This window comes from Megalobrama amblycephala, linkage group LG4 (genome assembly GCF_018812025.1).
Source record: "Megalobrama amblycephala isolate DHTTF-2021 linkage group LG4, ASM1881202v1, whole genome shotgun sequence".
NCBI lineage: Eukaryota > Metazoa > Chordata > Actinopteri > Cypriniformes > Xenocyprididae > Megalobrama > Megalobrama amblycephala.
Window position 1 is genome coordinate 26,135,238 of NC_063047.1, and position 16,353 is coordinate 26,151,590.

Here is a 16,353-nt window from a genome sequence, read left to right on the forward strand (position 1 = left end):
AAACAGCATGAATTTGAAGATGAATGAAAAAAATAAATAAATTATAAGAATATATTTTGCTACCAAAACCATAACTTCAAAGTTTCAGATATGTCACTAGTAAAAATAAATGTTTATATCTTGATTTTCATGATGAAATTGATCTGATCAACTTAATTGCTTTTATGCCTTTATTTGATTTGCCATGTCCATGCAGCTGTCATATAGTTAATGAAGCGCCATAAAGTCAATAAAGTGCTTTTATTAAAGTAAAAACATCTTTTTTTTGTGTGTCAATCATACATCACAGTTTACAAATGCCTTCAGGATTTCTTCAACATGCTCAAACAGGATACTTTAAACTCGCATTTTGCAGAAATGACAATTAACCGAGAATCAAACCAACACTAACCCTGATCCGGTAAAGACCATGAAACATTTTGGCAATTAGTTAAGACTTACACCCAAATACCAAAAGTTAAATTAGGTTTTAAACAAAGAATGAAACTAAGTTCTGTGTTCAGGAATAATTGTGTGTGAATAATCGTAGTCAGAACATTTGATTTATTTCAATGCAGCATAAACTAAAATCAATGTCTTGTTATTACAACATCCCTATTATAAATGCAAGCTCGTGGCCTCAGATCCTTGTTCGCTACAAGAAGAATAAAGCAATATAAATGTCTAAAAATTATGAGGTGACAGATACAGTTAAAATCGGTTCAAGCACACACTGGTTCATACAAAAAAAGTAGTGAGAGAGATACTGCAAGCTGTAAGTCAATAGTCAACACTCAGACGTCTTTCGAGCCTCACAAGGCTTTAAAAACACTTACAGGAAGAAGTCAACAAAAGAACATTCAAGACATCAAGAAAAAACAATTTTGACAAAATAAATTAGCACTGTCAGCTACAAGAGGAAGGAACAGCATGAGATTCCCAAACAGAACAGGGCAGGTTCTTCCACATTTGCCACATCAGAACCTCAATCAGCAAACAATGCTGTCCATCCACAATTCAACGTCACCTTCCGAAACAAAAAAAGCTGGTTTTCTCGTCACTCATTCCCCTAGTCCTTTAGTGTAGCATGAGGTTTGGTTGGTGCCAGTACTGCCACGTTCTCACCTTGCATTACTACATACTTATGGCGATCCAAGCGGTTTTATTGTATCATTTTACAAATTAGGCAGACTAAAAGCTTGAGGCGTATTGGCTTGCATTGGACAGCCATTTTCAGGAATATTCCGGTCTGTGTGAGTGCCTCTCACTCCAGCGAGGCACAGCGGTGTGTGGTTTATTGCCTTTATAGCAGAGATGCTTCGGTCAGAAATTGTGTAATGACAAAAGCACACGGGTACTGTCCTACTGCTTTGTGTAAAACATTCATTTCTTTCACTTTCCTTGGCTGTGTATAAAATGGTTTTAAAGGAACCGATAACTGGTGATCAGTTTAACCCTGAGATATATTATTAATATAAACCTAAAGCTAATGTTAATGCAAAAAACCTTCCTTTCTATCAAAACAAACAAAAAAACTGTATCTAGTCACTACTGTCAAGATGTATAAACTTCCACAGGTTCATGTTTGGACTGTCAAGGACATCACAACCTGTCTACCACATAATCTTAAAAAAGCAGCAGTGGATTTCTTATAAAATACATGCGTGATCACCTCTTTAAAGGAGGGAAAATGAAAAGCAGTAAAAATCAAGAAAAAAAAAAATTGCTTTTTTTTTTTTTTTGGATAAGGAAGAACCTTTCAGATGTCGACTCCAAACTTAATAAGTAACTAAGTGTAGTCGTATGTCAGTGGCAACAGAGAGCTGTGTGAATCTGAAGAAAGGTATAAATAAAAAAGTTTTAATGGTTATGGCAATAACAGGAGCTCCCTTTGTCTTTCCTTCCCTCATCTTACTCTGTCACTTTTCCAGTAAGGAGAGTTGTAAAATCCTCTCTAATTCCTCCTCTTCTTCTTTCCTTCTCCTTTCTTCCTCCTCCTGTGCCCGGGCCGAGAGCTCCATAGCCAATCGCAGGTCAGTGTCGGGGCTGGAGGTGGAGCCAGAGCTTGAGGGTGTGGTGTCACTGAGGTCTACTAAAACTCCCTCAGACTCAGACCTGTGGTTATATAAGAGAAAATAATGAGACAATTTAAGAACACGTACACAGAAATGGACAGAAAGCACTTCGAAAAATCATCCTACCCATACTTTGCTTCTGTTAACTAGACTACTGCTTAAAAGTTTGGGGTCGGTTAAATGTTTAAAAAAAAAAAAAAAAAGTCTCTTATGCTCACCAAGGCTGCATTTATTTGATTAAAAATTACAGTAAAACAGCTATATTGTAAAATATTGTTACAATTCAAAACTGTTTTCTATTTTAATATATTTTAAAATGTAATTTATTCCTGTGATGGCAAAGCAGCCATTACTCCAGTCTTCAGTGTCACATGTTCCTTCAGAAATCATTCTAATATGCTTATTTGGTGTTGAAAACAGTCGTGCTGCTTAACATTTTTGTGGAAACTGTGACACGTTTTAGGAAAACAGCAATTCTTTGAAATAGAAATAAAATTCCAACATTATAAAAATGTACATTTCTTTCTTTCTTAAACAAACAAACAAACAAAAACCCTCAAAACTCTTGATAAGTATGTGTAACTATTTTCTCCAGAACAAAAGCCTGGACAAATAATGATGGAAATGTAAAAATTACCCATCACTCAACCGGTTCGTCATGGACTGTGTCACCTGCCCATCAAAATCACTCAAAGTGTCCTACAAAAAAGACCCACCAGACTGCATATAAGAGATAGACAACATCAAGAACTGCACAAAATACAGGTTACAGGATGCTTTCTGACCTGTGAATTAAGTGCACTGGACTCAAGCAGGCTCTGGTGAATGGCATACTGGAGCAGCTCTTCATCATGATGCACTGGGTTGTAATGGCGTGTGTTGGAGTGGCGGTAGCCTCCTCGGTGGTGATAGTGTGCGGGTGCCATGAACACAGACGGACACACTTGGAATTGAGCAGGTCCTGCAGAAGCAAGAAAACAACATTTAGTGAAAAACAGAACATTTCCCTGCTGGATCAATCCAAATAACTCATTTCCAATATGAGTTGAAGTGATTTGAGAAGGTTTGTCAGAGTTTGTGACTGGTATTGTTAAAGGGTTAGTTCACCCAAAAATGAAAATTCTGTCATTTATTACTCACCCTCATGTCGTTTCACACCCGTAAGACCTTTGTTCATCTTCGGAACACAAATTAAGATATTTTTGATGAAATCTGAGAGGTATGTGACTCGTCCATAGACAGCAATATAATCAACACTTTCAAGGTCCAGAAAGGTACTAAAGACATCATTAAAAAAGTCCACACTGCAGTGGTTCGACCTTAATTTTATGAAGCGACAAGAATACTTTTTGTGCACGAAAACAAAACAAAAATAATGACTTTATTCAACAATATCTTCTCTTCTGTGTCATTCTCATACGTTGTTTACGCCCAGAGCCTCCAGGTTCTACGTCAAGACACCGACTCATTATTGGCTGGCTCCTGCGTCAGCATCACACAAATACACGGGAAGAAAAAAAAAAAAAAAAAAAAAAACACAGAAGCCTTCACTGTGCTTACTGTGGCAATTACGTAAGGATAATAACAGGGAAGAGAAAAGATTTTTGAATAACATCATTTTTTTTGTTTTTGCACACAAAAAGTATTCTCGTCGCTTCATAAAATTAAGGTTGAACCACTTTAGTCGGATGGAGGAGTCATATACCTCTCAGATTTCATAAAAAAGATCTTAATTTGTGTTCCGAAGATGAACGAAGGTCTTACAGGTGTGGAACGGCATGAGGGTGAGTATTTAATGACACAATTTTCATTTTTGGGTGAACTAACCCTTTAAATGATATTCAAACAGATGAGGAATAAATGAATCCATTTCCAAACCTGAAGCCTGGTTGTCACACTTCTCTTCTGTAGGTGTGGGTGTAGAAGCTGATTGGTTGGCGTCCAGAGGCTCATCTGTACTGCACTTGTTGACGTTTCCAAATGTGATGCGGGCATTCAAGACATGGAACAACGGGATTTCTGTAGAAACACAACAGAAAAAGAATCAAATCTGTAGGAGCGTTAAGTCTTTGTTATTTCTTATTGGTTATTCACGATCACATGGGCACAAATTATCACTTCCGTTTTCTTTATTATTTCCTTTGTCGGATTGTTTGTTAGTGTTGGAAGGGGTGAGTAGCGGGAGCCAACTTTCTGTTGACCATATTGTGCTGGTCTAATCATGTTTTCATGTGCTTTAATAAGATCAAAAGCAAGTTAAATCATCAGTCTTCCTTTGATGTCAAGATGACCGAGTGCGAACCAGTCACGAGCCCACTACCTAGCCTCTATGTGGCTATTGGATGCTGCTAATAAAATCCATGATCTAGTTATATTAAAGCCATTCACAGATATATACAGAATTGATATCCATATATCTGCTTGAACACCAACATTTAAGCAGAAATGTTTTACAAAGTTTTCTTTAAAGACAACACCTAAGTTCAGGCTTGAAACATTAAAGCAGTCTTGAAGAACAGGAAAGTTAGATTAGTTAATACTAAACCATCTTCCATACATAATTTGCAAATGTTTAGTTGAATTTCATCAGTGTACTTGCAGTTTTGTGCAGGTTAGATGAGTTAATATTCAAGCTGATGCATAACATTACAAATGCAAATTTTATGCTGGACAGGGTTTGATTTAAGAACTGAGTAGTAGGCTGTTTGTTTCTCTTTTTTATGCTTTCACTCACCAATCTTCACAGGAAAGCCAGGGGGAAACCTGAGGTTGATGAAGTCCTTGAGTCGGGCAAAATGAGTGCTGGTGCGAGCCATCAGATCAATGATGGGAGTGACCTGCTCCACCAGAGACAGAGGATGCTCCTCGCTCATCCACAGGGTGCCTTTAAACCTGAGAAGAGGTCACAAAATTTCAAACATTTCATCAATTCTTCAACACACACACACACACACACACACACACACACACACACACACACACACACACACACACACACACACACACACACACACACACACACACACACACACACACACACACACACACACACACACACACTTCCAATCCAATCAATTCCTGATTGACAAAATCTTGAATGGTTTACGGGGACTTTAATTAATGGTTTTTATACTGTACAAACCATATTCCATCCTCCTACACTAACCCTACCCCTAAACCTACCCATCACAGAAAACTTTTTTTGAATTAAAAAAATAATAAAATAAAACAGTTTAGTATGTTTTTTAAGTCATTTGTAAGCCATGTTTACGTTGTAATACCCATGTCAGTATACACATGTGTCCTCATAAACCTGTACACACACTCAAAAGTTTGAGGTCAGTAAGATTCTAATAATACTTCACATCGTAACTTTTTTCTGTATTTTTCATCAGATAAATGCAGCCTTGGTGAGCATAAGAGACTTTTTTCTAAAACATAAATTAACATATATGCTGAAATGTATACACATACAATTATATATATTTATTTATTTGTTTGTTTGTTTGTTTGAAAATAATTTGAGAGAGGCTGAGTAAATGTCCAGTCTTACTTCTGTGTTCTGATGGTGAGCTCAATGGGTCGACCGATATCTCTACCCTGCAGGTCGAAGTTGGGGTTAAAGTACTCGTCTGGAGTAATAGCTGTGGGGTTTGTGGCAGTGGCAAACTCCATAGTCATGTCCTGTAATTATACATGGAAACAATCAATACAGAATCCTTTCAGCTTTGTAAAATACAGTGGTCCCAAAAAGCACTGGGACACTTAAAGTCAGCACAAAATCAAAACTGACCATTCTAATTTCTTAATGGAATATAACAGTACTTATAAATAATTTTGAAAATCATGTATCCCCGTAATCTTTAATCAAAAGAACTTTTCTTCTTCTCTTGCCGCAATATCTCTTCTCTGATGACGTTTAATGTCACGAGGGGCAGGATAACCTGTCACTCACATGAGATCTCAAGCAAAAGCAAACCACAACCATCCAATCAATTCCTGATTGACAAAATCAAGTCCTGCCCTACATTTTTTTGTTCATACATCACAATAGGGAATAAAAGACTACTGTGCAACTTCTGTTTCATGTTGACTTTAAGCCACATGTATGAATGTCACTGAATTAGATAAAGTATCAAACCAAGATTTTTTTTTTTTTTTAAAGAAAGTTGGCACAAGCACACTTTAAGCATAACAATCCACAAAAGGAAGTGTGTTAGGTTTCAAATTACAAACCAATAGATATACTACTTAAAATATACACAAAGTATTTGGACACTTTATGGTTATCAGACATTAACGGAACACGTTCATAATTAATGTGATGAACTACACCTGTGGTTACTCTGATAGGACATCTGTGTGAACCTGAGGAGAAATGATTCACACACCCACTAAAAATCACCTTAAGACTCATTTCTAAAATGGCTTAGAAATTGGGTTAGTTCACCCAAAAATTCAGTCATTAATTGCTCACCCTCATGTCGTTCCAAACCCGTTAGACTTTCGTTCATCTTTGGAACACAAAATAAGATCTTTTTGATGAAATCTGAGAGCTTTCTGTCCCTCCATAGACGGATACATAAATACCACTGACACTTCCAAAAGTTCATAAGAGATTGTAAAACTAATCCCTATGAATTGAGTGGTTTAGTCCAAATTTTCCGAAGAGACTTGATTGTTTTATATGATGAACAGACTGAAATTTATTTTTGGCTTTTATTCACATATAAACATTCATCAACGCACAAATCAGTGTTGGAAAACAGAAGCTCAATCATGTTTGCTTGACACATGCGAGAACCAAAGGAGTTCTTGTGTCTCACACATCACTTTTGAATTTAGGTTTTTATTCACATTTAAACATTGATCAGCGAACATAAACAGAAACTCAACCGAAACTGCTTAAAGCGCGAGAACAAACCTCTTCAGGAAGCTCAAAAATGATGCATGACACACAAGAATGAACTTCATTGGTTCTCGCATGTGTCAAGCAAACATGCTTGAGCTTCTGTTTTCCAACACTGATGTGTGCGTTGATGAATGTTTATATGTGAATAAAAGCCAAAAATAAATTTCAATCTGTTCATCATATAAAGCAATCAAGTCTCTTCAGAAAATTTTGGATTAGTTTTACAATCTCTTAAAGGTGCCCAAGAATGCTTTTTTTTTTTTTATATTACAAGATGTAATATAAGTCTAAGGTGTCCCCTGAATGTGTCTGTGAAGTTTCAGCTCAAAATACCCCATAGATTTTTTTTAAATTAATTTGTTTAACTGCCTATTTTGGGGCATCATTAACTATGCACTGATTTTTTCAGCGCACCGCCCCTTTAATTCACGTGCTCCCTGCCACACGAGCTCTCGATTATATTACAGCACATTTACAAAGTTCACACAGCTAATATAACCCTCAAATGGATCTTTACAAGATGTTCGTCATGCATGCTTCGAATTATGTGAGTAAAGTATTTATTTTGATGTTTATATTTGATTCTCTATGAGTTTGAGGCTGTGCTCCGTGGCTAACGGCTAATGCTACACTGTTGGAGAGATTTATAGAGAATGAAGTTGTTTATGAATTATACAGACTGCAAGTGTTTAAAAATGAAAATAGCGACGGCTCTCTTGTCTCTGTGAATTCAGTAAGAAATGATGGTAACTTTAACATCATTTAACAGTACATTAGCAACATGCTAACAAAACATTTAGAAAGACAATTTACAAATATCACTAAAAATATCATGCTATCATGGATCATGTCAGTTATTATTGCTCCATCTGCCATTTTCGCTGTTGTTCTTGCTTGCTTACCTAGTCTGTTGATTCACCTGTGCAGATCCAGACGTTAATGCCTGCCCTTGTCTAATACCTTTCATAATGTTGGGAACATGGGCTGGCATATGCAAATATTGGGGCGTACACCCCGACAGTTATGTAACAGTCAGTGTTATGTTGAGATCCGCGTGTTTTCCAGAAGTCTTTTAAACAAATGAGATTTACATAAGAAAGAGAAAGCAATGGAGTTTGAAACTCAATGTATGTCTTTTCCATGTACTGAACTCTTGTTATTCAACTATGCCAAGCTAAATTCAAATTTTGAATCTAGGGCACCTTTAATGAACTTTTTGAAGTGTCAGTGGTCATGTTGCTGTCTATGGAGGGACAGAAAGCTCTGAGATTTCATCAAAAAGATCTTCATTTGTGTTCCGAAGATGAACGAAAGTTTTACGGGTTTGGAACAACATGAGGGTGAGCAATTAAAGTTAGAATTTTAATTTTTGGTTGAACTAACCCTTTAAGTCATTTCTGAGAAAAGATCTTTTTTTTTTTTTTTTGGAGATGCCACTTGGTTTGATCCAATTTAATTACATTCATGCATTCTTAAGTGTGGCTGAAACAAACAGTTAAGAAGTAAATAAATTGAGTGTCTGTTTCGTGTGCTCATCTTACCCCTTGAGCACCGATCTGTTGTTCTACTGTGCCGAGTAAAGATTCCAGAACATTCCTTTCACCTGTGGAGATCAAACGCATCAGTAATTGATATTAATCAGTTAACACAACAGAGAGCTGCAGGGAACAGCATATTGACTCTTTACCACCAACAGGGTGCTGGAGCCCAATCTGGAACAATTCCATATGCTTTCATTGGCGGAAAAGCAATTACGGGCTTCAAACTTATCCTTACAACCTGAAACCGATAACATCAGAAGCCAGGGGACAACATAACATCTGCACTAAATAAAGTTTTCAAAACAACAACTTAATCTGGCAACAAAACTAGATCACACAATACTAGATAATACATGCAATAAGTCATGTTCAAATGACAGACATTTTGTTAATATGTTTGTCTCGATCCACAGCCGCTCCACTTAATTTACTCTGTCCATCTATTCAATATACGTGAATTGATTGTTATAACTTTAGCCCATTCCATCAAAAGCAGCTTGTGATGGCATAAAGACACTAAATCAAAATACTTTGGATCTTACACTGTTAAACAAAGACTGCGGTGTGCTAGATTGTTTGTGTGCAGGTTATGTACTGAAATAACATCAATTAAGTCACAGTTCATCGCTCAAGTAAGTGAAAACATAAGTCAGTTTTGAGAGAGATTCGCAGTTTCCTGGTTGAGCATCAGCACCATTTTGGTGGAAAAGGGGTATGATATATATATAGTGTAATCGTAAAGTGGGTTAATTACTTTTTATCCTGGCCTTCTCTTCGTCTGTGAGGTGCTCCGTCCTGGTGCGAATCACAACGTTCACATTGTTCACTGAAAAAACCTGCCAAAAGCAGCAGCATCATCACCCACAGGACAAAGACTGCCTTATTCTGAAGCTCACTGCTCTAAAAAGAGAGTCTGATGTTTCTGAAGATTAACTTTTCTCTTTGGAGAATCTAACTCTAAAAGAGCAAATTTCTCCTTCCAATGATTGTTAATGGAGTTATAGTTCATAAACGGTTGATGGCTCACCTTGGCTTCAAATCCATTTACTACTTCTGTTCTGTCTGACCTCCAACCCCAGATACCGGATTTAGACCTGAGCACAGAATGAATGTTTTAATAGCATCTCTGATTTAAACTTCAGCAGCAAAAATGGTGTTAAGAGTCCGTTTTAAATAATCAATTCAATTTGAGTCGATATTCAAAAATCCATGAATCCATGTGTGACAATTTTCATATACAATATTGTTCAAAGGCTTGGGGTCAGTAAGATTTTTACTGAATGAATTTAATACTTTTTTTTTTTTCAGCAAGTAAGCATTCAATTGATCAGTGACAGTAAAGATATTAACAATGTTACAAAAAAATGTATATTTCAAATAAAAACTGTTCTTCTGAACATTTTATTCACCAAAGTATCTTGAAAAACATGTACTAGGGCTTTCACAAAAATATTAAGCAACACAACTGTTTTCAACATTGATAATAATAAGAAATGTTTCTTGAGCATATTAGAATGATTTCTGAAGGATCATGTGATCCTTTTTTCTAATTGACCCTAATCTTTTGAACTTTAGTATATTTATTAGAAATGAATCTTATATAGGTGGCCATACCTCTCAAACGCAATGTCCTTTGTGTCCAGATATGTGTTGACAATGGGTGTTGTCAGCCTCTTGGCAACTTCCTGTTCAGCGGGCTGCATGGAGTCCAGAGTGACATCCTCCATCTCGCGGGAGAGATCAAAGCGCTCGGTGTCCACCACCTCGTCCTCGTGATTAACTTCCATCAGCTCAGTGCAGTTGTCTGTGAGAACCCACATGATACTGATCAATCACAAATAAACTTCAGGCAATTCTTTCATCCTCATGCAAAGTGCACTAGTAAACATACAAATGTGAACTTCGTGTAGGCTTCAGAAGAATTCACAGCACATTTGCTAGAACCCCACCACCAAGTGAATGTGTAAACTACAGATGGGCGGAATGGTCGACTACTGTAGACTATACAGGCAGAGAGAATAACTAACTCTCTTCTCTGAAGATATAGCTTCTTCTTCCTCTGATCCAGGTCATGTTTTCAAAGCCCAGAAGGGTGGTGTCCACTCTCAGACAGGCCCCACTCTTCCAGATTCTGCACACGTCGCTGGGACATACGCGGGATACGAGTGGAACTGGAGTGAGAAAAGAAGAGGATCATTCTATGTCCTAAAAAAGTCATAAGAATTCATGCGCAGAAAATGTGAGGAAAAAAAAAAGAGCACTTACTCCAGCTAGTAAACTCCCACTTCATCTCCATGTAGAAATCTGGAGACTGGGATAAAAGAGGTTCATTACACTTCAGGCCCTTTCACATGACTCGCATCAAGGCTTCAACCAGTAGAGGCTCCTGACTGTAAATTTAGGCAGGGCAGATTCTGGGACTTAGCGCTAGTTTATGATAAACATTTTGTAAGCTTTATATTCCAATCGCTGAACACATGCAGCTCACTTTTGGCATTATTCAGCCTGAGGGTGGCACTCTAATGTTGATTGACAGGTGATTGACATGCATAGAACGCTACCTTAGAACTGCCTTAATGTAGCATTTATTGCTTCCAAATGATGTTTTAGAATATTACAAGTTGTGGAGGAATTCCAGTGAGGAATTTTGACCCAATCGCTCGTAATTAGAGTGCACTGCAGTTCCATATTTCACCATAGATTTATAATGGAAAATTGTGGGACGCTGTAGAGCTGGGGAGGTCTCAGGCAATCTCTGCCCACTCAGAATACCTGCCTGCCAAAGCCATGCATTAAATTTTAATATATCCTGCTCACTATATAAGTTAAAGTAGTCTAGAAAATCCAAAAATATATGTTGCAGAATGCTGAACACATTTACAATCTATTATTAAGTCAATGTATATAGAGGTCTATGTTTTGGATGAATATTTTGACAAGCCTTCAACACAAGCGGCATGTGCCACATTGACGTCCATATAAAACGTGTTGCAAGTAGCAACACAGAAGGGCAATTTTATGAGGTTGTTTGGTAGCAAGAAAGCAAACGCAGTAAACAGCGAATAGTGAAAGCAAAAGCAAAAGTAAAAACACACATAATATCTGAACATTACACACTACCATTCAAAAACTTGGGGTCAGTGAGATTTTCTTTAGGAAATGAATAATCTTATTCAGCAAGAATGCATTAAATTGATCAAACATGACAGTTTATATTGTTAACATAACATTTATACTGTTATAACAGATTTCAAATAAATGCTGTTCTTTTGAACTTTCTATTCCTCACAGAATCCTGAAAAGCATGTATCAGTTTCCACAAAAATATTAAGCAGAAGCACAGCTGTTTTCAACATTGATCATAAATAAGAAATGTTTCTTGAGCACCAAATCAGCATATTAGAATGACTCCTGAAGGAACAAATTACACTAAAGAATGGACTAATTAAACTGTAATAATATTTCACAATATTAATGTTTCTACTGTATTTTTAATCAAATAATTGCAGCCTGGGTGAGCATAAGAGACTTCTTTCAAAAACATTAACAAATCTTACCGCCCCACACTTTTGAACAGTAATGTATATTACACAACATAAACTCAAAATTCACAAAAAATAAAATAAATAAACAGGATCAAATGACAGACGCACCTCTCGGATCTTGCACAGTAGCTCTGGAACGCCACCCAGCGCAGTGGAGGCTTTGATATAATCTCGCCGCTGGAGCACCAGCTGCACCATCTCTGGATCTCCTGTGCTGACCGCTTCCTGCAGCACTGTAGAAACAAGAAGATATATTAGATATTTATCCTTATCTAAGAATATGGACTTGTAATGGAAAGGCAAACATACTAGTCTAGCGCTATACTATATAGTGCACTATAAATCACATATGACAAAAAAGACTAAGTGTCTTTGAGGAGGTGATTATTAGAGTATATGTAATGCTCGCTGCTTCTGGGAAAAGCTGAAACAGACGTACTAAACACTTTCACTGCTGGAAAAACCACTGATGACACAAGCCGAGGAAGTGGTGGTAATAGTTCTAATGGTATTCTTGTGAGAGCCAATGCGGTTTACTTTGAAGACCGCTATGGCGATATCGCACAGCTTCATTCTCACCTGTCCAATGTTTGTCATTTTCTTTGGAAACGTCCGCGCCGTGTCTGAGCAGCACCCTCACCGACTCCAAGTGTCCAAGTGAGACGGCCAGGTGCAAAGGGGTCCGGCCCCTGGGATCCACCTCTTCGATGTTACTCTGAAAGGAGTGTAAACACAGACAGTATCTTATGGATGAAACTGAAAAGAGGCAAAAATCAAGCATTGCTGCATGGCTTGTGGGTGGGGAGATGAAAATGTGGAATGCAACTGTAATTATCCAGAATATTAGATCCTCTTCCTGTGAAACGGTCATAATATCTGATTTATTTGTCGCCTACAGTAGGGGCTTTCAATCTTTTAGATGCCACATACCCACAAATATGATCATCCTTATGTGAGGGACCCCACATCCTAAAATTTAAAAGGCAGCAATATATTTAAATGTATAAACACAGCATTTACACTGTGAAAAATTAATGTTATGAAGAATATTTGGCAAATATTTAGTTGCTTTTACATTTTTTTTTTCTACTAGCTACAGTACTGCACTGTTAGAGTTACTATTTATTATCATTCTTTTAATCTTATTTTTAATAAATGTATTTTTACATTGTTATTTTTCCCAAGTTTGAAAAGCCCTGATCTACAGCATGGTGCAGTAAAATGAATCTATTCTGTTATTAAGATGAGCTCACCAGCTCTCCAGTGCAATGCAATACAGCAGGGCTGTGGCTAACAAGTGGATGGCAAGCTGATGAAGCATTTGCAGTAAGATCCGATAATGCACCAAGTCCAATTTCATTAAATTACTAACGTAAATACATGACATGCATGTCATGACATCCACAGGATGCAGAAATCTCTCAGCAGTCAAATCAATGTTTCTACCATTAGCTTCATAGAGTCTGCATACATCAGCATTTGCGGAAATCTCACACATACCGTCTGTAGCTCTCTTTCCAGCTTCCTGTAATCATTCTCCCACACCAGGACATGCAGTGGAAACCTGAGGCTGAAATCCTCGTCGCTGGCAGCGGTGGCGGATAACATTCTGGCTCGATCAAACTCTCCGTGTCTCACCCTCCAAAATCAAGAGCCAGCCTTCGAGCTAGCTACTGTCATGAACCATCAAATCTCTTCACGCGTTTAATTCATTTCTGATAAATATACAGCGACTCTTACTATTTTTGGAGACGCTTTAATAAAGGAGACGCCGAAAACGCAACCAACTTTTTTCAAAATAAACTTTTGAAAAACAAGGAAGTGGCAGGTTGAAACTATTTGGATAGGGGTGTATCCAGTCATTTGAAAAACTATTCCCCCAAACCTTTTTGCATTTAGTTATATTTATAAACAATGGTCTCGGTATAAAATTGTCGATAAGAGCCTAATTAGCTATATATGATCTATCAAAAAAATCGTAAAGGATAAACTATTATTTGTTCTAATTAAAATTGACAAGCCCAACGCCAGACTGAACCATTCCATATGAAGGAGGGGCGGTCGTGCTATAAAATATGGCTAAATTCTGTTAAATCACCGAGTGATTTTTGTATAATCCTAATTAGAGGTGTTTAAAAAATTAGCCATGAAACAAAAACGTTTTCAAATGAAACATCAGTAAATAATCGTAATAATTAATCTCACTGGTACTGGCTGAAATTCGTTCGCCTGCGGCCAAGCGCGACACCGCCTCTGTGGTTTTAAATGATCTTAAGCTCATCAGGAGCGGCGCGCGACTGGAATGGCGCATGCGCACGCAGTATGTTATGAAGATCGCGTCCTACATGCCTTGAATTTCATTTCCGACAGTGTATGGCTCATTTGAGTTTATAAATATATAGAGGATTTGTTTCTTCAGAAGTACTTACTCAATATTATCGTCTCACGGCCTGTAATAAATGGATAAATTAATAAAATATCTCGCGTTGCAGTGACGCGTCTGTCCACTGTGTGTCAGGCAGCGCTAGAAAGCTGATTTACCCTCACTATAAACTCAAATGTGTGGTCTGGGAGGGCAGATGGCACGCTACTGCGACCTGATGGGTTGCTAGCAAGCATTTCCGTAGTGTAGTTTTTAATGCATCATGACAGAGGCTTCGTCTGTCCTAATTTCAAGCTAGACAGTACGACATACATTATTTCACGTACAGCAGCCCGTGCAGATGCACGCACACGTTTATCTCCTTCGTATGCGCGTCCTCTTCGGGTATGAGATCCTCTTTCAGTGATACAATACTTTTAAACGGATCCCGACATTATGTCAAAGCGGTGCGCGCTTTAAATTTATCCGTGGAAGATTCTAGGTCGATAATACATGGTAATACCCGCGTTACCGGAGACAAGGATGTCGAAACGGCTGCGAAATAGCGAAGTTTGTGCGGACTGCAGCAGTTCGGGTGAGTATATATATATTCAGCTACAGATTTTTTTTTAGCAAAGACTCAACTTGCACTGGACAACCAGGTGTTATTACTGAATTAAGTGACCGAATGATAACATTTAACTATACAAATATACGATTTAGATTTTTTGAAGAAACCCTCTATAGTAAATGTATGCGTTTTTAATGATGTAAAGCCATTGGCTGTTGTTCAAAACCTAGTGAGGTGTCTACCTAGGCAGCATTTTAGGCATCATTAGCGCCGTGCCCAAGCGTTCTGCTTTTTGGCAGCTCAGTCGGTTTTGAGACAGAGCCAGTGTTGACTCAATTCTACGGGGTTTTCTTCAGCTTCCAGTGATGCTGTGGAGGTTTGTATTTTACTTGGGTAAAAATGTACTTTATTAATCCATAAGGGGAATTCTAGGTGAAAACGTTTAGGTTTGCTTGATGTGGCCTTATTTATATCTAATAAGTGACCCTAACCAACACATGCAGTGCCCTGACTTTTGAGGGGGATAGTAGAAATAAATAAAATGTCACATAGCATTGTCATCATTACACAGTGTTCATATATAATAATTTAGCTACTGTCTTGTTAATAAATGTATTGACCATGAATAACTACAATTCATGAGCGATTTGACCTCCAAAGACTATAAATGACACGAACAACATGTGTAGAGAACAGTTTCATAGGCCTTCATTTATGAATTGTACTGATTTTATTATAGACCCATTTTAGTGTTTGAACTAAAACACGGTTAACTTTCTGTCCTGTGATTTGTTTGGTCATGTTCTGTGGTTCAGTTTTTCTCCTCATTCCCCATATTGATTCCTCTTGTTTAGTTACGCCTCAGTCACCAGCTGGCCTGGGCTGCCCCAGCATGTCAGGATCATTGGGCAGTTGTTGTTAGGGTGAATATTTTTAGTCATTCAGCACTGGGTTTTATTTTAGCCGCTGCAGCACTTGATTGGAAAGAGAGCAGCACTTGGCTCAGAGAGAAAGAAAAGGAGAGGGAGGGAGAATGAGGGTGAGAGGGGAATGATGCTTGTGCCAGGTGCTTGATTCTGGCCCTTGGCCTCTTTGCAGCTGTTGTTTGATGCTTCCTGTGCATGAAGGGAAGTGCTTCTAGGCTGCTCTCTGCTTATCAGTGGATCAGTTTTTAATTTAGATAGCTCATGTTTCTGTCAAACTGTTGCAATTGTGGTATCCTATCCCTGGTTTTAAAACCCCAATTGGTCACTAACTTCATAAGTGACGCTCTTTAATGACCTGCTCACTTGACGCAATAAAAGGTTGCGTATTCGTCCAGATTTACCTCTATGGTTTTCCTTATTTAGGGGCCACACTTGTAATCCT

The 16,353-nt window shown here is 37.8% G+C and overlaps 2 protein-coding genes across 11 annotated transcripts in view; one reads left to right on the plus strand and one right to left on the minus strand.

The window, feature by feature from the left end:
• Positions 1-221: 221 nt before the first annotated feature.
• On the minus strand, positions 222-14,328 carry ankrd13a (ankyrin repeat domain 13A). Of its 2 annotated transcripts, XM_048188618.1 has the most exons (16): positions 13,553-14,328; positions 12,632-12,767; positions 12,161-12,285; positions 10,773-10,818; positions 10,535-10,678; positions 10,122-10,311; positions 9,535-9,601; positions 9,262-9,343; positions 8,508-8,569; positions 5,608-5,738; positions 4,789-4,946; positions 3,933-4,073; positions 2,840-3,015; positions 2,692-2,753; positions 1,895-2,094; positions 222-1,812 (listed from the first exon to the last, which is right to left on the minus strand). In XM_048188618.1, the coding sequence occupies exons 1-15, from the start codon at positions 13,658-13,660 to the stop codon at positions 1,899-1,901; spliced, it is 1,824 nt and encodes a 607-aa protein (XP_048044575.1). In that variant the 5' UTR covers positions 13,661-14,328; the 3' UTR covers positions 222-1,812; positions 1,895-1,898. The 2 variants fall into 2 exon arrangements, with proteins under 2 accessions (XP_048044575.1, XP_048044574.1); XM_048188617.1 differs by having other exon boundaries at positions 222-2,094; positions 13,553-14,325.
• An 81-nt stretch (positions 14,329-14,409) lies between these two features.
• The window catches only part of git2a (G protein-coupled receptor kinase interacting ArfGAP 2a), a 29,735-nt gene continuing 27,791 nt past the window's right edge, over positions 14,410-16,353 (plus strand). For 3 of the 9 annotated variants that reach the window (XM_048188608.1, XM_048188607.1, XM_048188609.1), the window contains exon 1: positions 14,411-15,009. In XM_048188608.1, the coding sequence (XP_048044565.1) occupies positions 14,928-15,009 (82 nt within the window). In that variant the 5' untranslated portion in view covers positions 14,411-14,927. Of the gene's footprint in view, positions 15,010-16,353 lie in introns of all 9 variants that reach the window. The other 6 variants (XM_048188604.1, XM_048188606.1, XM_048188613.1 and 3 more) reach the window with 3 other exon arrangements.